The 24,111-nt window shown below is 30.2% G+C and overlaps 2 protein-coding genes across 3 annotated transcripts; both read left to right on the top strand.

The window, feature by feature from the left end:
• Positions 1–8,237: 8,237 nt before the first annotated feature.
• On the top strand, positions 8,238–17,245 carry LOC123907931 (serine/threonine-protein kinase SAPK2-like). The gene is made up of 9 exons (XM_045958397.1): positions 8,238–8,550; positions 8,723–8,797; positions 9,469–9,570; positions 10,204–10,257; positions 10,367–10,459; positions 11,050–11,142; positions 11,251–11,355; positions 16,637–16,735; positions 16,867–17,245. The coding sequence occupies exons 1-9, from the start codon at positions 8,428–8,430 to the stop codon at positions 17,161–17,163; spliced, it is 1,041 nt and encodes a 346-aa protein (XP_045814353.1). The 5' UTR covers positions 8,238–8,427; the 3' UTR covers positions 17,164–17,245.
• Positions 17,246–18,297: 1,052 nt separating this feature from the next.
• LOC123910078 (general transcription and DNA repair factor IIH subunit TFB1-1-like) lies at positions 18,298–21,757 on the top strand. Of its 2 annotated transcripts, none has more exons than XR_006810121.1 (7): positions 18,298–18,829; positions 19,782–19,946; positions 20,052–20,100; positions 20,564–20,627; positions 20,907–20,954; positions 21,094–21,177; positions 21,259–21,757. XR_006810121.1 is itself a non-coding variant. In XM_045961118.1 (7 exons), exons 3-7 carry the CDS (start codon positions 20,077–20,079, stop codon positions 21,391–21,393), a joined length of 369 nt encoding a protein of 122 aa, XP_045817074.1. In that variant the 5' UTR covers positions 18,298–18,829; positions 19,782–19,946; positions 20,052–20,076; the 3' UTR covers positions 21,394–21,757. The 2 variants fall into 2 exon arrangements, 1 of the variants encoding a protein (XP_045817074.1); XM_045961118.1 differs by having other exon boundaries at positions 20,550–20,627.
• The last annotated feature ends 2,354 nt before the right edge of the window (positions 21,758–24,111 follow it).

Genomic DNA, 24,111 nt, shown 5'->3' on the forward strand with positions numbered 1-24,111 from the left:
GATGTTTTGGACTCAAAAGTCATACTCGAAGAAAATTCGACGAATATAATGGAGTCACTTTCTGAATCGAATATAATGGAGTCGCCTTCTGAACCGATAGAGACCGTTCAAAATGATTATTGTTGTTCTTTCATTTGGATAGCTTGGGAGGCTATATGGAACAAAATTTGGCCACATTGAATCTAGTATTGGATCTCCATTCTTCTAGATGAGGTATTTAAAAATTCTATGCATTTTGAGCTTATTGAGCATACTTTTTTACTTTTTGAATCGATTTATATTTTATAAATGGTATTTTGAAGTTTTCTCTCCAAAAACCTCTCATTTCTTTTCTACCCCTTGAATTTCCGTTTTTGCCCTTGGGGTACTACGGTTTATACGAATCAAATTTTTTTGTCATGCTAAAAAATTTCGGTTAATATAAACCGAAATATTGTGTTCCAAATTTTTTTCCAGATTTCCTTCATAAATTCTGCATGAGACGCTCAACTTTCACAATTTATTTGAAATACTAAACGATGTCCGATTTGAGTAAACGACCACTCGTTGAAAAGCTTAGGGTGTCAAAAATACAAATATAATTTTTGTTTTGAGGGTTAACTATCCAACTGGTTCCGTTTGACCAAATAATGAGTACTGGTACAGAAACGTAGCATAAACTTTTCTCAAACTTGTAGGTAGATTTTCTCATACTATACATAATGAAATTTAACAATTCCGGTGTCAATCCTGTAGTAAATTTTGTCTTATTTACACTAGATTAAAAATCATTAGCATACGACTTATATTCAGAGTGATAGGCTAAATTTACCACAGGTAACTTTACACAAATTTTCACATAAATCTTTCTTCTTTTTGGGGGGTAAATTTATGTTATTTCGGTTTATATAAACCGAATTTTTTTTTCATGTTTAAAAATTTCGATTCTTAGAAACCGAAATAAGTTGGCCAAATTTTTTCAAACCACAACGGGCAAAATGAGATTTTTGGGGTATAAAAGAAAGACGGAGGTCGGGAAAGAAAACTTCTGGTATTTTTATTAATTGTCCTTGCTTAAGAAAATATGGACTCTTTATGAATTAAAATATATGTTTCACCCCTCCATTTTTCGGATCTAAAAAAGTAAAGAGAGTATATTTATCCCACTTTCTTGCACCAAACAAAAAAATAAATTGGCGATCCTGACTTGACAAAAAAAAAAAAAATCGGTGATTCGGATGATCTATATTCGACAGTTAGTCATAGATCAGTAGATAGAAAATTATAGCATATACAAGAAATGCAGTAGATACATGTACCTTGTATGAGTATGATGATGACTCTGACCTCTGAGATTTTGATCTTTAGAGACAAAGTTAGAGTTGAGAGTTCTTCTATGTGCCTGTAATTTGCTAGAAGGCTGGAATATGCCACAACAAACAGCCTGCAACAAAAGTGATGCAAACCAGAATCTGGATCTATCAGGGATTTAACTAGCAGTAACCACTCTTTGCTGTCCGATCAAGAAACTGTTGGAGATTTTCCAAAATATATTTGAAAGGTTGCAATGGTTAATTTGAAATTCAAATTTACAATTTTGAAAACCTTTCAAGGGTTGTGTCCCTTAATCATTTGACATAAGTTTCTCTATAAATAGAGACACTTAGGAGGCATAAAACATATCAGAAAATCACGTTTCCATGAGTAAGAAATTATGCCTATAATATCTAAGGCTAAGTTTGGATTGGTGGTACAAAATGGAATGAAGCGGTATAGAACATAATGGAATGGAGTGGAACGGAGCGGAATGGGGTAAAGATATCATTCCATTGTTTGGATATATTTTATAAATATTCATTCTATTGCATACACCCCAATTTGGAGGGGAAAGAAAATTAGAAGATTGGATGGTATGGGATGGAATGGGTTCCATTGTGTTCCATTCCACTCCATTCATTTTTTGCAAATCCAAACAATGGAACTTAGTTAATTACCACTCCATTCCATTTCATTCCATCCTTTACCACCAATCCAAACATACCCTAAATCATTTCTTCATTTATCTAGTGCACGAGAGTATTTGAAGAAACTTTATTCTGTAAAATATCATTGATTGATATGCTTGATATGTATGTGCAATCCATGTAAAGGTTTCCAAAGTATCCTGAAGGGGATTCGCCGGTTAACCCTTTTGCATCCAGTTTATGGTGGGGGCGAATCGAAACTAAAGTTTAGTGTGTTCACACACGCTTTGGAATTTATGTGCAATATTCATCATGTCGTTCATCATCTTCTTCTTGTTCAAGTCATTTGCAGCAGACCCCCGACAAATGTTCTAACAAAAACAAGGGTCGAGATTGATTTAAGTATTAAATTGTCAAATCGATTGTGTAAATCTAAACCGTAGGATAAAAAATCAACGACAGATATCAATTACTGCGTAAAAATGCATGGAATGGCTACAACATAGTGGCGTCTTCTTTGGTAGATGTAAATAAATTGGGTATTTTCATTTATATTAGGAATGATCAAGAAGACTGAATGGATTGCTCTTTCATGTAAGGTGAAGCTCTTGATTTGTTATTAGCTTTATTGTGGTTAAGGATTTACATTTCTTATAATTTTTACTTTCAAAAATCTTCATCCAAGCATTTTTATTTGTTTTCTATAAGTTATCTCCGATTAAAGTTTAAGGTAATCTTATTTGAGACGTATCATACATTAAATATGAATGTTTCTTTTAACTAAGATTGAAACATTAATTCGTCATATTGTAAAAGTGTATTTTATTTCGGGAGATTCATTTTTATTGATTCATCCAATCATACTTATCTATCAAAAAAAACATATTTTTAAAAATTTAATTTTTCAATTACATTGATCATCATTCATAACTCATTTCAAATTTGTTTAGTATGATGGATTATGGATAATGTTCTTATCCCTCCATATTTTTGTTCTTTTGTTTATGCTTTTTTGTCATTGTTATTTGCTCTTTTTTAACTAATAAATTTTCTATTGCTTAAATTTGTTCTTGGAAAAAAAAAAAGACAAAATCTAGGCAAATCAACGACGACAAAGATATGTCACACTCCCCTAACGTCAATAAATATAAATATAAGAGATGCACCCCAACTTGCTATATTTTGATGTAATCAATCAAAAGTTCAACAACCTTCATTTTACTATCTTCATATATACAACAGCAACGAATCGAACCCTACCATTTTTGTTTTTTTTGTTTTTCTTCGCATTAAAAAACAAATAGTGTAGTGTAAATCAACTTGCATAATGGTCCCATCCCATACATACATACCCAGCTTGCATCTCCTTCTACTATTCATGGTCCACATCATTCCCCTGTTTTCCTTTCATTCTCCTCCTCGTACTAAATACTAAGTGTTAAAGTAATTTATAAAAGGCTTAAATGCAGTTTTACCCCCCCCTATTTTGATAAAATTGGGTTTTTACCCCCTGTTTTAAAACGCGGACTTTTACCCCTTCTGTTTTATATTTTTTTGGATTTTGCCCCCCCCTAAAATTCTACTTTTGAGTCACAACTTCAAAGCGTCACACACAACTCAATTTGGATCAATAATTCACCAAACGTATACCGAAATGACCGTAATCGAGTTATCTTTCTACAGAATCAAATCTCACTAAATTTGGAGTTACAAAGAGAGATTAATTACCGTTTCAGTGAAGGTATGTCCCCCAAAATTCTGCACAAAATCTGCTTTCGAGTCACAACTTCAAAACTTCGCACATAATTCCATTTGGATCCATAATTCACCAAAATGGTACCGAAATGACCGAAATCGAGTTAGTTTTCCACAGAATCAAACTCCACTAAATTTGGAGTTACAGAGAGAGATTAATTATCATTTTAGTGAAAGTCTGTCCAAATCAATTATTGTATGAAACTACTACTGGTATTTTTGTCATGTCACCCTGTAGCTCATTTTTCAATAGTATTTACATGTCCGGAAAGCTAACGAAATTACCCTTGTTGTCATTTAAATTTCGTCAAATTTGGAGTTACGATGTGTTTGGTAGACGATGTTGAATTTGAAGGTCATAAGTAGATTTCTGCAAAATTAGTAATTGGACAGACTTTCACTAAAACGGTAATTAATCTCTCTTTGTAACTCCAAATATAGTGGGGTTTGATTCTGTGGAAAGCTAACTCGATTATAGTCATTTCGGTATCCGTTTGGTGAATTATTGATCCAAATTGAATTGTGTGCGAAGCTTTGAAGTTGTGACTCGAAAGCAGATTTTGTGCAGAATTTTGGGGGACATACCTTCACTAAAAAGGTAATTAATCTCTTTTTATAACTCCAAATTTAGTGGGGTTTGATTCTGTGGAAAGATAACTCGATTACGGTCATTTCGATATCCGTTTGGTGAATTATTGATCCAAATTGAGTTGTGTGCGAAGCTTTGAAGTTGTAACTCGAAAGCAGAATTTTAGGGGGGCAAAATCCAAAAAATTATAAAATAGGGGGTAAAAGTCCGCGTTTTAAAACAGAGGGGTAAAATTCCGATTTAATCAAATCAGGAGGGACAAAACTGCATTTAAGCCTTTATAAAATTCATTTTTTCAATGATGATCCTAACATGGAAGATCAATATAGAAAAATAGACACACTACTAGAGCGAAGAATACTACTAACTACTTCATGTAGTAGCAGTAGAGATGTAAATGAATATTCATGAGACGAATATTATAATATTTGTCCCTGTCATGTGTATCCGCTAAACAAGTAATCTACGGATATATATATATATATATATATATATATATATATATATATATATATATATCAGTAGTGCTATATAGCACGACACGTTTGTCGCACGACATGCACGACATCATATATCAGTTACCACGTGTATTTTATATCTTAGTATTTTTCATAGTACTTTTCTATTAAAAACTGATTTAGGCAATTTTGTGTTTTTAACTTTTACCAACAAGGCAATCATGGCAACAACAATTACATAGCAGATTTTGGGTAGATGTGATAAAATTAAGTTATAAGTTAATTGATAATTTATTTTAATGGCAAATATATTATATATTAATATAAAGTCGAAAAACGTACCAAACAAGGTTCAGAATAATAAAAAATATATCAGAACTACATTTCACCAGAACCTAATAAAACATAAAAACGTACACAAGTAAACGTACAAGAAAACACCAAACAAAGTAGAGCCCTCAAATCGAACTCACCACCACAAGAAGAAGATTGTCATTAAAGAAGATAGAGACAAAAATCAACTACATGCAGGACAAAACAATAAGTGGGCCTCCAATCCCTCTGATCTATTGAGACCCAACATGACAGCCGAACAAACACTACCAGATCCAAAATAAAGTATGGTGGATGCCCCACTCGTAAAAGGAACAGGGGAGCCAAATTTTTACCTAGAAACCACTTTCAAGATAAAAGTTTCATCCTATCAATCAGACACTCGATAGAAAAGGTCCTCTAATTTTATGAAACAAACTTATTAGTTAATATAACAAATTATAAGTTAGTTTATTTGTGTTATCAAATAGACAATTTAAAATTTATTTTGTAGTAATTTTTTTATGTTATTTCACAGAGCCAATAATTAAATCAAAGCTTCCTATAGCACATAAGTTCTCAGGAAAATAAAAAATTAAACCAAAAGATAAGCTAACAAGTAATTAATAACATTAAAAAGAGAGAGAGAGAAATTGCAATCGTGCAATGTGACGAGGCGCTAGTGTCGTGCCTTTTAGCATTATTCATATATATATATATATATATATATATATATATATATATATATATATATATATATATATATATATATATATATATATATGGATGACATTTATTTTATTCACGGATATCCATTAAATTACTAGTCCGGTATCCGTGACGGATTTTATCTACAGATATCCACAAGTTAAGAGTTTTTTTACCATCCCTACATTACATGATTGAATAAGAATAACAATGATTAAGCAATTTGTACCCAAAAAAAAAAAAACAATGATTAAGCAAACATAAAGAATGTAGTTTAGTCGATAGCTACTAAGATATATTATTAGAAACCTCGAATTTTTGTATGTGTTTTCATTTTGTATATTTATAATGTATCAGTCTAACTAGAGACTCCTGAAAAGAAAAAACTATAATATTTTTCGGAATGATTGGTTTTGCCATTTAAAAAAGATCAGTGGCACAACATGTTGCACATTTGTCTTTCACTCGTGTGTAATTAACCAAAGTATTGCAAGAATCGAAGTAATTATAATTCATTTAAAGAAACATGGAGTACACTTTTGTCAATTAAAAGATGACCGATTTTGCTCCATCAAATATTCATGAGAGGGGCTGACGATTGAATCCCGAATACTTCTGACAATAAGCTACTTGACAAAACAATATTATGCAACAAATTTAATTAGTTTTCAGGTATTTCCAATTCAACTTCATCCAGCACCATAAACACCCCTTGTCCGTCTCACCCGCTATAATACGAAGGTTGAACAAATTACCTCTGACTGGTAATCGGCGTTGCAACAATTGTCATGAAAAACAATCACTTTTGATGGTTCGAAACTTTCTCATAATCTTCCCAACATCTCATCCTTCGCCACCCCTAATGGTGTGGCTTAGAAGAGAAATTGTGAAGAGAGAAATAAGTAAGAGGGAGTATGAGAAGAGAGAAAGATGTGAAAAATAGAGTAGATTTAATGTATTGTTTGGTATAAGAGAGTGAGAAGAGAAATAAAAGAACAAAAATATAGAGTAGATTATGTTCTTATCCATCCATATTTTTGTTCTTTTGTTTGTGTTTTTCTTTCTGTTGTTTACTCTTTTTTAATTAATAAATTTTCTATTGCTTAAATTTGTTTTTGGAGAAAAAGACAAAATCCAGGCAAGGTTTGAAGTGAGCACACATAAATCAACGACAAAAATATGTAACACTCAGCATTAGATTTTCCGTTTTAACTACATCATGCAGTAATAACTCTCAATCGTTCGATTTGAATTACCAGTTAAAATTATTTTACTGTGTAAATAATTTATACTATTTCTTCTCAAATCAACAACTCAAATTTATTACTTCGTAAAACAGCTGACAATTCACTTTCATAAGTTCGTAAGTAACAGTGTAACACTCTCCAAACCCCTGTTATATATGTAGTTACTTTTTTATCGGTCTCTGTTCGTCTTGTGCAGAGACCTGGTTAATAATATATTCGTTGTTCGTCTTCAGACGCACGCCTGTACTTCATTTCAGTATCACTCTCTTCCTTCCTTTCAACTTGCATAATATTGGTCCCATACATACCCAGCTTGCATCTTAGTAATTCTACTCACAATATCTTCCTTTCTTTCTCCTCCTCGTACTCAATATTAAATGCCAACTGTTAACTAATTTCTTACTTTATAAAATAAAATTACACAAACAAAAATGATTAAGCAATAAGCATACATTAAACGAAAATGATATATAACACTTCCAACTTGATGCACAGATATAAATAGTGACCGGTCGATAAGAAAGCTAATAAGTAAATAGTTTAACCGGTCGTAAAAACTTAATATTATCTTATAATTAAGAGTTAGAGACCATTTAGATTAGCTTATTTTTGAGCTTATGCAATATAAACTATGTTTTATGCTATTTTATAAGTTCATACTAGTGAAAATTGTATTTTTATAAACTATTTTATCATAAACTACCTTGACAAACTTATAATAATACATAAAAATTATATAAGTTGTTTGCATAAGCTCAAAAATAAGTTAATCTAAAGAACCCTAGTTTAACTCTATTCTACAAAATCGACTTATAAGATCAGGAGAATTGTACCTACTTATATAAATATGTATTTAAATCATCTTACAACTGATGATCAGGAGGATTGTACGTACTTATATAAATATATATATTTAAATCATCTTACAACTGATCTCTTACACTTTTAACAAATTACGTACAAAGATGATTGATTGCACCTCCATCAAATATTTGCATGAGACAAAATTAATTAATTTTTAGATTTTAGATGTTATTAGGGACGGTTATATAAAATTCTGATTTCTACATCAAAAGCAAGCAACCGCCACGTCAGACCAACTTTGTTTCTAGTTCGCAAGAATTTGAACCAGTAGATTTTGACCACGTGTCATTTATGCAATTTCTGTTCTTCTATTTGAGCCCTCTTTCTTAAGGCATATTTAAATTCCACTTGCAATATAACATTGACATATAGTATAAATGTCATCAAAACCAAACATCTTTAATTTTCCAATTAAATTCTGTGGTCATAAAAAAGAAGAAGAAGAAGAATACTATTTTTCAATTTGCTAGTTGCAACTTGCAAGTTCATATATTCATCAAATAAATATAACACTTGGCTGTTGTAATATTAATTCTATATACGTCATAAGAATGGAAGAACGTTATGAGATTATTAAAGGTATTGGGTCAGGAAATTTTGGAGTAGCAAAGCTTGTTAGGGAGAGACAAAGTGGTAAACTATATGCTGTCAAAATCATTGAGAGAGGCCTTAAGGTTTGTAGTTTTGTTTTTGTTTTTTTAACTTCATTTCTATGTCTATGCATGTTGTCTTTGTCTTAGGTTGTCTTAGGCCTAAAGTTATACTATCATATATGTATGTTTTCTTCTACTTTGGATTGTCTTAGGTTGGTTGGTTGGTCACTTATGTGACTGTTGGATGTTGTAGATTGATGAACATGTTCAAAGGGAGATTATAAATCATAGATCCTTGAAGCATCCTAATATCATTAGATTTAAGGAGGTAAGAAACTTTTTTTGTATGGTTGTTAATTTCCTTCTCCTAACTAGTAAATGAACTTTCTTGAGTGTCTTCCACTTCTTTGTTTTCTTAAAGTATGTTTAGATCGACTTATTTGAGTTTGTTTACTTACTTATTATAAAGACTGGAGAAATTATTTAAGAGAACTTATGAAAATAACTTATGATATAAGTTATACTCCGTATAAGTTATTTTCAGCTTATTTCCATAAGTTTGCAAGACAACTTGTAAAAATAGTGTATAGCTTATATGAAAACAAGTTGAAATCATTTTATATTTTGTGATAGAATTAACTTATACATACAAATTTATTTGGCTAGTCCCTTAGAACTTAGCAATGTTGTACAAAATTCAACTTTGTCTCAAAATGGAATAACTATGTCGGACCTGCATTCTGTAAGGTCGAAAAATGGTGCAGTCATGCAGTCAGTAAATTTTAAGCCGTCCGATCAAGTCCATATGTCAGAATTGCAGTCATCTCAGAATTTTTATTAAACAAAAATTTTAAAAAAAAACTCTCTTAATCATACGGTTCAGAATCACTAACTGCATGCAGTCCGACCGCACATAATCCAATTCCAACTGTCTCATGCCTTGTGAATTTGATCCTTAAATTGTAAAATTTATTAAGAAGAAATTTTCATCCATGGCAGGTTTTATGTACTCCAGCTCATCTAGCTATAGTAATGGAGTATGCAGCAGGTGGAGAACTATTTGAAAGAATATGTAGTGCCGGTAGATTCTGTGAAGACGAGGTTAGATAAGATCATTTCTAATTGTTGATTATTGTTAATTGTTAATTCAAAGCTTCATTGACTTTTATTTTAGTGGTTTTTGTCCATGAGGCCATTATATTAGTTATGTATAATTCCTTAAGCAGTAATTCCACAAAAACAATAGTATTTAAGATTGCACCCACGTTACAATTTGTATTAAACAATGTAAGTGTCATTTTTAGCTTTATCCTAACCAATAAATTATCAGTGTTGAATTTTTCAATTGCAAGTTGTTACTAGCTAATTTGTTCTGAAACTGTTCATCTGATGTTAACTCTTATACATTAATATTATCATATTCTACCCAGTACGGACATTTGTCCGATTAGGCGTGTCGCGTATCGGACACGCGTCGGTATCAGACACCGACATAACACTAACATTATAATTATACTAAATTATGCCATTTTCTCATATTATTATTGATGTCGACGTATTTGTGTCGTGTCCGATGTCACGTTTATATGTGTGCTTCATAGTATTCTAATAGCAAATGTTCATTTTTGCAATAATTTTTCATGTTTAATTTCAATTTCAAAATCATGTACATGGTTTCTATTTTTTATTTTAATTATTAATGTTCACATTTTTACTCTTCTGTTGTGTGCACAGGCAAGATATTTCTTCCAGCAGTTGATTTCTGGGGTTAGCTATTGTCATTCAATGGTACTATTCTTGTCACATATCATATGAATCAAATTTGTTTTACTTTAACAAAAAATTTGTTTTGAGTCCTAATATTTTAGCTGGTTTGAAAATTATAATTTTAATGCAGGAAATTTGCCATAGAGATCTTAAGCTTGAAAACACACTTTTAGATGGAAGCTCTTCACCACAACTCAAAATATGCGACTTTGGTTACTCCAAGGCAAGGGGTCCTTACTTATCTAAGAGTTTAATTTTGATACATTGTCTCTTAGATATGAGTTTAATTTATATATTACATGCAATCCTCACCTTACAAGCCGGTTTTGTAAGGATGAGTTAGGCCCGATACTCATATCTAAGATGGTATCAGAGCCTCTATGACTAAGTGGTCTAGAGTTCGATCCCCGCTCCCCTCACTTTCTAATTAAAAAGTGGAATTTAAGCATATGGTAGGTGGGCCTATGCATTATTCACGCTTCAAGCCCAAGTGAAATCTTGCGTAAGGGGGCGTGTTAGAAATAATATAAAACCATTAATATGGCTCTATCCTAACACCTTAAGGTTTTGGGATAATCGATTATTTGACATTGTCACCATAAAAAAAAAATATACTACTATCAAGCAATCGCAATCTATCGTATATGTTTCTATAATTAAAGTCAATTTTTTATGCATATCATTTTTTTGGTCAAGTCGTCAAATGATTATAATTTCAATTTTAAGATGATTAAGTGGGAGCACCAGAGTTCAAACTCAGCTGGTACATGCATATTAGACTATGTTACCAATTGTTCTGCTTCTTTCTTTCAGTCTTCTGTTCTGCATTCTCAGCCTAAATCTACTGTGGGAACTCCAGCATATATTGCACCAGAGGTTTTGTCAAGAAGAGAATATGATGGAAAGGTAATCAACTAATCATGTTGCTAATTATATTTTCTTGTTGCATATTAATAATTAATGTAGCTAATTAACATTGGTCACACAAATATTTTTGTGTTGGAGAATGAATAGGTTGCTGATGTTTGGTCTTGTGGGGTTACCTTATATGTGATGCTAGTTGGTGGTTATCCTTTTGAAGATCCAGATGATCCAAGAAATTTCAGAAAGACAATTGAGGTTAGGTCATTGAGCAAATAAGTGTTTTCTGCCTTATAATGTTTCATAAATGTTAGTTGAACATCAATTTAACACACCTAAATTAGACAACATTTTAAATTATTAGCACATTCTGCACACGTAGCTAACACAATTCAATGAATAGATAATGAGTACATTAGGATTGAATAACTCATTAATCATCAACCGGACAAATGAATTTTAATGTTCTTAATCATGAATTTAGGTACTCAAACAAACTACATATAAATTTGGGCACATGCAAATTGTGGTTAATCGCGTTGAAATTTGTGATTAATAAAGATCATTAAATAATAAATATTACTAGTATAACTGACCCGTGCATGCGCACGGATTAATTTTCATTGAAAAATATGGATTATTAAAATTTTAATATTTTGTGATTTATTAACTAACAAAATTTACTTTATATAGTTAATGTAATTTATCTAAATATGAAAAAGGATACATATATTATAGATTTTAAAGGGGAAGGGCGAATTGGCCTCACGAAGAGTGAAACTCATCCACTCCCCATTTCCGACCGACGTGTTATTTTCTCCCCCGTAGCCATCTAACCCGGTCTGGACTACAATGCAATGATCTCATGAACATAGCAAAATTGAATAAATAAATTTTATATTATTTTTTAGATGAAGATCAACCTCCCCCGTGACCATATTTTTAAATGATTCTCTTGGTTAGAAAATAAAATTGAGAAGAGTGTTAATAACATTTTCTTAATATATTCTAGAGTGGTGAGACTCACATGAGCGTCACTCACTTAGAGAGCGAGTAATTGAAAGTATTAAAAAAATATTGTTTCCGGCTTTCTTGATTCTAAAACATGTTCATGGTTTTTTTTTTGTCAAGTAACATAGGTGGAAACTTTGTACTCTATAATAGTAAACACTAAAAATAATATGGATCTACACATATTTTTTTGAACATCAAAAGAAAGAATTCTATAAATTGCGGAGAAAAACACTGAATTATTTCTTTTCTTTTTTTACCACCAGTTTAATATAGTTCGTGGGTCAGTTCTGACATCAAGTGGTTTTAGCCCCTTACAAATCGCAGTTGATATTATTTCTGATAATGATAGATCTCCATGTCATCTTTTAATTTATTCAATGCATATGATTATGAGGCTAAAAGTCAATTATTGTTTTCAAATTATTTCTATTTTTAAATATCGAATTTCATAATTATTATATTCAATGTTATCGAATAATTATTTTGTTTTTTTAGTTTGATCTTTTATTTTTGTTAAGTTGCCTAATGATTCAAAATTACAAACTTAAAGTGAAAAAGTAGGTATGCGAGGTTCAAACTTCGGCCCCTCATCATATAATTGCGTATTGTGTATAAATGTTGTATAATTTAGATTGCACTTTGTCTGGTCTAATATAAAGAGTTTTTTTTTTTTTTTGACTTAAATAGTCTAATATAAAGAGTTAGAGAGCTCATCTTCTTGTAACAATTTTTCCAATTAATATCTACCTAAAGAATGTGCAACTCATGTTGCAAACTAAAATCATCACTATATAACTTTCATTGTCGACTTTGTGACACTGTAATAGACATGTCTCAAAGTGTTTTGAAGATTTTTAAAACAATTATTAACCATCTGTCTTAACTTTCTTTACAATTACATTAAAGGCTCGAAAAAATTAAAAAATAGTAAAAAGTAAAGATAAAAAATATAGACATTCAAACACTCAATCTGATGTGTAGTTTTTTTTTTTTTTTTTTAGAAATGTGATGTATAGTTATATATGTTACATGGATATATAATATGAAAGACTATATTAGTTTTTAGTATTAAATGTTTATCCCTGTGTATAAGATTTATAATAAACATTCATTTATTTATTTGTAAAATATTCATCCCCGTATATTAACAAATATTGCGAAATATTCTTCCTTGTGTATTAAATATTCATCCCCGTGTATTATTTATATTAAACATTCATTTATTTACTTGTAAAATATTCAACCCCGTGTATAGTTTTTTTTTTAAAAAAAAGTATAAGATTTCATATTAATTGGATACTTCTACTGAAATATTAATTCACAATAGTTAAAATACTAAATACGTCTAAAAGTATTTGAGACTTTTGGTAGACTCTAGTAATTTATAACGTAAGCAATTCAACTTTGAATTTCAAGGTGCATTTAGATTTTTCATATGTTTTTTTTGGGCCCCGATAATCTAAAGTTCGGCCACGAGGTAAATAAAGTCTGACAAAAAATGGTTCTCACATAAATATATATTATTTCAAGGTGCACGGGTTAGTTTTTACTTGTAAAAATATATATTATTTTTTATTATGAATGAATTTTTAAAAATTATTTTAATAATAATTATATTTTGTTATAAGAATATAATGATATTTGAATTTTTTATATATAAAATATTTTTACCCCGTGTGATATCTTACATGTGATTATATATTTTCATAGTAATTATATTTTGTTATAAAAATATAATGATATTTGAATTTATTCCGATGTAAAATATTTGTACTCCGTGTGATAACATATTTTATATCTTATATGTAGTGTATATAAATATAATCTCATGTAAAATGTTTCTACCCCGTGTGTTATCATATTAATTTTAGATTATTATTTGGGTTAAATATATTTTTGTGTAATTAATAAAATTTATCTCAATTGATAAGAACTTGATTCATTTTCTACAAATGCGTGATTGAACACCAGCTAGCAGTGTAAGTTTCTCTGTTGGCATTCCCTGATCATGAAATTTGAAATTGACCAACGTGACACTAATGACTATTTTTTTTTGTGAAGTAACCTAGCGGCTAGAAATTTCATCATTATAATAAACAAAGACCGAGATAAAAGTTACTTAAGTCATGACTCATAGAGTAATGTATTGTTTTATCGATAACATTATTGCTACAATGTTCTATTTAAAATATAATGTTATTCAAAAATGAAATCATGTGATGTTTTTGCATATAAAATTCAATAAAATACATCAATAGTTAATTGGTTCAGTAATGATTGACGCTAGACATGGTAGGAAGGACCACAGTTCAATCCCCGTGATCGGAAGAGGACTGAAACTACTTGATACCAAAACTCATTCCCGAACCAGATTATACGGTCCAGTTGACCAGATATCGATGATGAAAACAAAAAAAAAAACATTAAATTAAATAACTTTATTTTGTTACCATTTTGCATTTATTGTTTTTTATGAATGTAATATGATGATAAATTACTTTTATTGTGTTTCCTATTTTGCATTACCGTTTACTGTGTTATTAAATTATTTTCATTTTTTGACTCATTTAAAATATTTTCATTGGTGACTATATTTGCTATTTTTAGTATGCATTCAAATTTATGTTGACCTTCTTAATGGTCTCTTAATTATTTTGTGTGACAATTTTAATATTAATATTATTTCCTTCTTTATTTTTTTATCATATGAATTAATATTTGCTTTGAGTAATATTTTTATTTACATAATATAGATTAACGAAATTTTTCACTAATATTAATATTAACAAAAAATAAATAGTAAGGTAGTAAATTGCAATAATTATAATAATAAAACAAATAAACTGAAACATTTATTTAAAATAATTATATTTTTAAAAAAAAATTGGAATTTCTTTCAAACCAATGTTTTTAATATACTTTGGACAAACCAATTTCAGGTGTGTTCTTTAGGATTCCTTGCCTTTAAATTTTATTTTTTCAAATGAGACTGTACTCACTAAAACTATATTAACAGGATAAATAATTACAATAAAAGAGGAGGATAAAACCTAATCCTCTCAAAACGAAGATAACATATAACTTGAAAACCAAACTTGTTCTTAGGAAAACTATTACATGAAAAGAAAAGAACTAAAAAGTCTTATGAGAGCTCGACCGCAAGGTAATTAAAGGTTGTACAAAAATTATTTCCACCAAGAATTAAACTTGACTTCCTCCAAGCGAACCATCCTAACATCTGCAAGCAAAATGAAAATCTAGAAGTATGTGATAGTTGAAGAAACAAAGACACAAATAACAATATTATACTCCAAAAATAAAGGTAAATAAAATAATACTAAACATGAAATTGATATATAAAAAGTTAAAGAATTATATTGAACATATATCAGTCAAATCAATATATACAAAGCTTCTTTAAATGTTGTGTATTTTTTCATATCGTAAACCAAAGCCATCAAAATAGTTTGGAAAACAAAAATATATATTCAAATATGCATGGTGGAAAACAATATTGTGTTGATCAAATGAAAAATGAGAGTCATATATATAGACCAAATTAATCAATATCATTCAATTAGATACTAATTCTTTCCCTTTCTTTCTTATTCTCCAAAGGAATATGCTATATTTTTCCTTTTATGGCGTGCAACTATTTCCTTTGTTATATCATAAGGCATTCATATTGTTAATTTTTTTTTAGTTATTTTAGTTTATTGAATTTAAGATTTCCAAATATTTCCTAAACTATTTATAGAAAAGGTCATTGGTGACTATATTTGCTTCTAGCTAGCTAGCAAAGGTCATTTTGGTGACTATATTTGCTAATTATTTGAATGGATTCAAATTTTCATTGACCTTTCTAATAGTTTCTAAATTATTTCGTGTGACAATATCAATAATATTATTTCATTCTTTTTTTTTTCTTTTATGACTTTAGAATAAAAGTTGACCAATATTAATTGCTATTCAATTTTATTGCATGAAATCTTCTAATATTAATTAAGATTGATTTGCTATTAAGATTGTTATATAGAAATGACCCTAATACTTGACAAAAAAAGAAAAGAAAAGAAATGACCCTAATAGGTTGCCACATAGGCCTCAAGTGAATGATAGAATGCCACCTAATTAAAGGAAGAATGATAGAATGACACATAAGAAAATAATCAAGAGAGAGAAACTTGTAAATATATAAATAATAGATAAGTTGTAACATATCGAGGGTTTGCTAACTAGTATCCCGGAAGCGGTGGGTATTTTTCAAATATTTATTATGCAAATCTAACCCTTCATCAATCATGCGTGTGAACTATGTACCCTAACCATTTTAAAATGTTAATTTAATTAGGTGTCCCAAATTGATGTTGCAATTACATTTCTCTAATTTTTATGTGCGAGAAGTGTTATAATATAAGTTAAGGATAAGACTTCAGGTCTATTCCTACTTTGATATTTAGATGCTCTTAATTTATAAAAAAAAAAAAAGTTATCACTTATAATATTATTGGCAATTTTTTTACAGAGAATCCTTAGGGTCCACTATTCAATTCCCGGTTATGTTCGTGTCTCCAAAGATTGCAGAGACCTTCTATCTCAAATATTTGTGGCCAACCCTGAGAAGGTATAAATAATTTTAAAATCTTGTTCAATGGCTTAATTTTTAGCAGATCAAACACATCATAAAAATATATTTTTGGTTGAATAACAATTTATGAGGTTTTATATTCATTAATTTCTATGTTGTTCATGCAGAGAATCACTATCCCAGAAATTAAAAAGCACCCTTGGTTCCTTAATAAATTGCCAATGGAATTTGTGGAAGAAGGGAAAAATGATGTGAATGGTGTGGTTGATTCATCTCAAAGTATTGAGGAAATACAGTCCATAATTCAAGAGGCACGGAAGCCAGGTGAAGGCCCAAAAATTGATGGACAATTTGTTGGAGGAGGCATGGATTTTGATGAGATGGATGCAGATGATGATTTTGATGATGATATAGAAACAAGTGGAGATTTTGATTTTGTTTGTGATATGCGAGTGATTAAATGAGTGAATGAGTGTTAGATTTTTGTGTTTTGAACAATTGTCTATAAACATTGAAAGGTTCAAGATAAGTTGTTTTTTATGTGCACTTTGATTTTTATTTATTATTTATTAGAATTTGCTTGTCTTAGGGTCCATTTGTTATAAGATTAAAATAAAAATGATTTTGATATAAATGATTTAGTGATTATTTTTTTGAGTAGAAGCTTAGGGCCCGTTTGGTGCACAGGATAAGAGACAGGATAGGATAACTATATCATATCCTGTCTCAATCCAGTGTTTGGTGACACAACAGGATATGATAAGTTAATCCTGGAGCTTATCCTATCCTGTTTCTCTAGTTAAAATCCTTATCCTGAATTTGAGCTGGGTTACCAGCAGGATAGGATAAGAAAAAAAAATCGTTGATTTATTCTATAAAATATATTTTAAAATAAAAAATTGAAAATTAATAAAATAATTTGATAGTAAATTAATAATAAAATAATTAATTTTTAAATATATATGTGATTTTCTCACAAGGGTAATTTTGTAATTTATATCATCTAAAAAATCAAAATTCTCCTAAAATTACAATATTTTAAATTAAAATAATTATTAAAAAATTGCAAAATAAGAATATTAATTTAAATTTAATAACAACTTAAATATAATTCTTTTGCAATGGTAGTTTTATTATTTACATATATCATATATTTATTTAGCTGATTGAGTTATTTATTTGATCATGATTCATATAAAAAACTTAATTTGTTTATTTTCTCATGATTTGTATTTAAAATTTAAAGTTATTTGATTACTTTTTCTTTTTGTACAATTACTTATTTATATTTTTATTTATAAAATTCAAAGTATTACAATATAATTTTTAACAAATAACAATTGTTTTACGAGGGTAATTTTGTCATTTAAATATGTTATGTATCTTATCATATTGGTATGAACAAATATGTATTAAAAATATGATATAATAGTTATCATGTTTGTTATCCTGTGTGCACCAAACACATGATAGGATAACTGAGGATAACTGTTATCCTGCTGATATCATATCCTATCACTATCCTGTTGTATATCCTATCATGTCACTATCTTATCCTGCGCACCAAACGGACCCTTAAAGTTGATATAAAGAAATGTCACTACAAGAAAAATAGACAACGGCGACAGTCAATTTGAGGCACTAGTAAGTGAACTGCCGCCGCTCTTGTCAATACTGACAGTTACTACGACGTTCATTGAACCGCCTTTACTCTCTGTAAATTTCGACGGTTTTGTGTGTATTGCGGCGGCGATTATGAACCGCACCTGTATTCTTATTAGAGGGCGCAATCTTATTTCCAATTTTTTCAATCAAAATAACAAAAGAAATTCACAGCTTTTCATTCCTCGGTTCGAATTTCACCGTTCCAAATCCCTAAATCTGCGATTCTCACTCACAAGCTTCATTCCTTAAATCGCTCGACCTTCAATCCCTAAATCCGCGATTCTCACTCACAAGCTCCAATCCCTAAATCTCTCAAAGCTACGTTCAGATTCATCTCAAGCTTTGTTCAAATTTGTTATTCAATCTCTCAAGCTTCGATGAACCTTCAAGCTTCAGGTTCAACATTCAAGCTTCGCTTAACCTCCATTCTCCATTCAACTTTAGGTTATATAATTTGGGAATTAGGTAATTGAAATTTATTTTTTGGTTTTCACTGATTGTTGGGAAGAATTGTGTTAAGTGAGATTGATAGAAAGATTAGTAAAATTGTGAATTAAGAAAAAATTGATAAGTAACTTTTCTGCTTAGTGTAGAAAGAATTAAGACATAAGTTGCAATCTTTTATGTTTCAAAATTGTGATTATTGGAATAGTGATGCTAGCTTATTTCTTGTGCATCATATCAATTGAGTTGCAAGCTTTTAACAGTGTGTCAAATTTAACTCTTTTGTATTGCTGTTGTAGCAGAAGTAGCTCAATAGTGCGCTATAGCGCCACTATAGCGGATCTGTGGTCTGCTTGATGCTTATAGTGTATATTGTTCTATTCGATTCTGATCTAATTTTAGTGTTGATTATTGTGTGTTTGTACAGGTAATAGTTAATCACGTTCAATATATATGGCATTATAAATTTACTCTTTTAATATATGATTAATTATTGGAGGATGATATGAGATACAAAATTTGATAATCCTGTTTTTGGTTGTTAGAATCTAATAATCCTTAATATAAAAGCACTATATATATCATCATAAAATAAAAAAACTACACAATTTATCAACTTAAGCAGAAAAGTTACAACTCATTACTAAGAAAATAAAGCCCTGCCTTGAATTTCAGTCCATAGTTAGCAGTTTGCATTACTATTGATTTAAAGGCTGATCTAATGGGTTTTTTTTATGGGTTTTCTGATTTAGGATTTTGAGTTTGGTTTTTTATTTCAATGGTATTGAGGAGTGATTTCCAGAAATATTGTCCATAAGAGGTGTAGTAATCGTACAAAGAGAAGGAAGCTTAAGAGCATAGTTAACATTAATCTTAATTCCAATAATAGAATCAAAGTTTCATAGAATATGACAAACAAATAGGGTCTTTGTTTATGTCAAATGATCAGTGCTATTGGTCTTATGTATTTCAGGGACTTAGGTTGTATCGTGATACCAGATTTTTGCTTTATGGGCCACAGGTTGTGGTAAAACACAGATTGCCGAAACTGTTACCAAGCCGTGGTGTCAATCCTGTGAGTTGTGGCATATATATATGGAGCCAAGCCAATTGTCCTGAATGAATCATTGCAATGGAGGTATAATACTTTGTATGTAATTGTATAATCATTCTTGTTGAAACTAATTGTCTTTTTTAACTGTTGTAATAAGACTACACTTGAATCAGTTTTGCTATTTTGTAGGCTTGCAATAGCTATGTTGTAACACATGTTCAATTACATGACACTCTTGGTATGTCTTTTCTTCCTTCACGACCTTGTTTGGCTTAAAATCTTAAGTGCTTACGTATAATATAGTTTATAATTAAAGATAAATAAAGTTAAATTGTGTTCATATATAAGCTATGAAATTCTTTCATAAGCTATGTTGAAGAGTTTATATAAATAAGGAGAAACTACTATATGTGAGTCAACTGCTGTTGCTTATGAGATCTTTGAGAAGGAAAAAAAGGGAATGAATCAGAATAGACAGAAAGAAGAAAAAAAAGACAAAGAGAGCTGGAAATAGTCTTATAAGTTTTTATATAGCCGTTGAGATCGAAAGTGTCACATATGTTGCTTTTTTTTTCAATCAGCGTTTTAGCTTTCAGTAATCTAAATATAGTTTTTTTGGGTACTTCTATCTGCGTTTTTATATTAAAATTTGATATATTTTAATGCATGTTTTTTCTTTCATTCCAAAATTGGGTTTGCAGCCAGGAATTACTGAGGCACTTTTGGTCTTCCTATCTAGTAACAACACAAAGCCTTGTTAATAAGGTGAATATTGAATGTGATTGCAAGAAGATCTTTCAATGCTGATTGCTATGCATGACCTCCTATCTAATACTACACCACCAACATTTCATATCATGTGTCTGATACCAACATTTCATTTGATATATATTTTTTTCTTACTAGCAATATGCCATTGGTGGCCATATGCATCATATTTCCAGTATATATATTGCAGATAGTTTGAAAAAGTTTCATTGAGAAACTTTATGAATTGCATTTTATTCTATCTGAAGCCTTTGTTCACTTGACAATAAAATGCAGGCCAGAAGACTGAAAGATGCCATATCACAAATAGATACCAAACTTGAGGTATGTATTTAGTAGAAGCCTCTACTAGTATTCATCAGTTGAATAAAGTTTGTTTTATTCTGTCATTATATGGACACTATCATTAGTTTTATTGGTAGTAACTACTAAAGTGTTCCTATTTTTATTTGCTTAATCCTAGGAAATAAAGGTATCTGAAATAAAGGTATCTGCACAGTCAGACCTGCGGCACCAGGTTTCCCTTGTTGTCCATCCAAAGCACCAGGTGAGCTCCACATAATTCATTTGACCATGTTTATTGCATCTTATGGAGGATTAAAAGTAAATGACATATTTTGGTGTGCAGGCTTTGGAAGCTGCCTTGGTACATTACGGTGCTGACGATAAGAAAAGAAATGCTAAAAGGGCCAAAGCCAAATGGTTATGTTTAGGAGAATGGTATGTCTATGTGCACTTCCAGCATTATGCCATAACAATTTAGGAATTTATATTCCATAAATTTTGTTGTGACCTCAACAGTATGCCTATTTATCTCTATATTGTGATGAAATGAATTATTATTATTTTTTAAGAAGAAATGAATTATTATTAGAGTTAGTGAGCCATGCATTTACTCAATAGTTAGCTTTGTAGAAATTACTTGTTTACATCCTAAGTCCTAACTGCAAGATATTATAGAATTTATCTAACTTCAATTTTACCATGACTTGATTTTCAAGCTTTAGAACACAATTTCTAAGAGTATTGACTGTTTTTTGTTTGTAAGCGAAGAGAGCATTGACCGTAATTCTTGTTGTTCTTATGTTCCAAAAGGCTATTAATTCTTTGAGGTTGATGCTTATGTATCTTGTAGTAGTTATGCTAGTGTTTCCCAGTAGTGATCTTCAGCAAAAGCACTTGTTGGATGAGTCACAATTTATGTTTAAAAAAAAGGTTTATTGAATTAGTTAGTAATAGGAAAGTAGGAAAGTAAGACTCATTTAGTTAGTGAGATATGATGAGTTGAGATATGAGTAAATACCAAATATATATAAAAAAAAAAAGGAAAAAGAATCGAGTAAATAAATACCCAATTTATTGTTGGGATTTTTTTTTAAAATATTTTTAAATTTTGCGGCGGTTTGCAACCGCCGCTATTATTATTTTTAAAAAATTTCAATAAAACCGCCGCGAAACATACAGAACCGCAGCTAAATAACGTACTGACGGTTATTCCAACGGTTTCTAAAACCGCCGCTGAATGACCTAGCGACGCCGAAAACTGCGACACTTGGAAAACCGTCGCAAACACAGATAGGGGCAGTTTGAAACCGCCGCCGCTTGCCAAAGTTAGCTGCCGCTGCTTTTCCTTTTTCTTGTATGATCATATGTCTTTTTTGCTTTCTTCTGCACATAAAATCTACTCTTGTTTAATATTATTTGGTATAACTAAGTAACGACAAATATGAAATGGGACTATAAATAGGTCATCCATCAATGTCACATAAAAGCACTAAAGAACTAGTATCACTATCTGATGTGAATGAGGGCACTATTCTTCATAACATGAGCAAAGTTTAAATATTTTCCTTCAATTGGATAAAGTTTAAGGTGGCATTTGAAGCTTATATGAAAGTTATTTTTTTGTTCAAGTGGTGAGTGGTTCATCTTAATTTAGCAACAAAAGTTGCTTTGAAGGATGCAAATTTGGAAAGCTTGAAATATTCAACCTATTAGGTCTTTATTCAATGTCTTTCTTTTTTGTATTTGTCTAACATGCACCACTTGATTAAGTGGTGAGTGGTGTATGGTGTACAAGTCTTCGATATGTTTATAACGAATATAAATTTTACTAAATTCATTGTTGGATAGAAAGTTTATATCGTTTAGATCATCCATAAATTTTTTGAAAATCATTTGATATGTTATTGAGACTCATCAAGATTAACGGTATTCAACAAAAATCGATAAACCGTTAATTTTGATGGGTCTCAATAACATATTAAATGATTTTCAATTTTTTTTAAAAAAATTTACGGATGATCTATACGATATAAACTTTCAATTCAACGGTAGATTTTGTAAAATTCGTATTCGTTATAGTGTTTTCGATGACTTGTGCACGGTGCACAGCTTGAGAGATTTGTGTACCATAGACTTTGCCTTCTTTTTCGGCTTAAATTGTGATTTTAGTCATTACCATTATAAGCATCTTCATCATATAAACAAGTCAAGCTTTACACTTACTATTTATTAATTAACTAAATATACAAATTAGTCCTTGAAAGTATCAGCATTAGTAAGGGTTTGAACAAAGGATATATACTATCTTCATTGGCCCCAAAAAAAAACACTCATGGTGGATTAAGCTCAATTGTGATGGCACTCAAAAAGAAATGGTGAATTTTGCTGGTTGTAATTGTTGAGGGACTCAGATGGCAAGTGTCTCGAGGGCTACTCTCAAAATATTGGAGAGTGTGATGCTCTTTTTGCGGAAATGTGGACATGTACTTGAGAATATATTAATTTGGAAGTAGAGAATCACTCATCTCAATGTAAAAAGCGGTTTTAAAGTGTTGATTGATATGATGAGAAAGAGAATTAATCTCAATGGAAGCACTCTCATTTTGATGCGCCACATTAGGCAACTTTTGGCATTGAATTTGCACATCCATTTATCTCATTCTTTACGCGAAAGAAATAGAAGTGCTGATTAGCTGACCAATTTTAGTTACTCCGAAGACTATTCTTTTGATACTAATATATCTTGAAGACTATTCTTATTGAGTTTCATAATTTGCTTTTCGATGACATATATGGGACTTACATGCCTAAAACTATTTGTTGAACATATAATTTTCTTTTCTTTTGGAATCTACGTGAAAGTTCACACAAAATTAAGGTGTCAAGCCTCAAAAAATTGAAGCAACTTTTTTATCAATAAAATATAATTTCATAGATGTACTCAATTCATAAAATTTAAGGATTATTTGACCATGGCTGCATTTTGAAGGATCAATTTGTTGTTTCACTCATAATCTAATTATAAAAAAAAAATTAAAAAAAACTATTAATTTCGTATTCTTCATGATAATAAAATTTATTTGTTATAGCAAAAAATATATAAATTTAAAACCTTTATGGTTCTGGACAAAAAAAAAAGTTGATGGTTTATTGAGAAGAAAAGGCCCAAGTGATATCCAAAGAAAGGCCCAAACAA

The sequence above is a fragment of the Trifolium pratense genome, linkage group LG2, assembly GCF_020283565.1.
Source record: "Trifolium pratense cultivar HEN17-A07 linkage group LG2, ARS_RC_1.1, whole genome shotgun sequence".
Lineage (NCBI taxonomy): Eukaryota > Viridiplantae > Streptophyta > Magnoliopsida > Fabales > Fabaceae > Trifolium > Trifolium pratense.

Coding starts and splice junctions, on each gene's coding strand:
- LOC123907931 (XM_045958397.1), top strand. CDS start 8,428: ATGGAAGAACGTTATGAGATTATTAAAGGTATTGGGTCAGGAAATTTT. Junction 9,571..10,203: donor GTAGATTCTGTGAAGACGAG/GTTAGATAAGAT, acceptor TTGTGTGCACAG/GCAAGATATTTCTTCCAGCA. Junction 16,736..16,866: donor TTGTGGCCAACCCTGAGAAG/GTATAAATAATT, acceptor TTGTTCATGCAG/AGAATCACTATCCCAGAAAT.
- LOC123910078 (XM_045961118.1), top strand. CDS start 20,077: ATGTTCAATTACATGACACTCTTG. Junction 20,628..20,906: donor CACAAAGCCTTGTTAATAAG/GTGAATATTGAA, acceptor AATAAAATGCAG/GCCAGAAGACTGAAAGATGC. Junction 21,178..21,258: donor TTGTCCATCCAAAGCACCAG/GTGAGCTCCACA, acceptor TTTGGTGTGCAG/GCTTTGGAAGCTGCCTTGGT.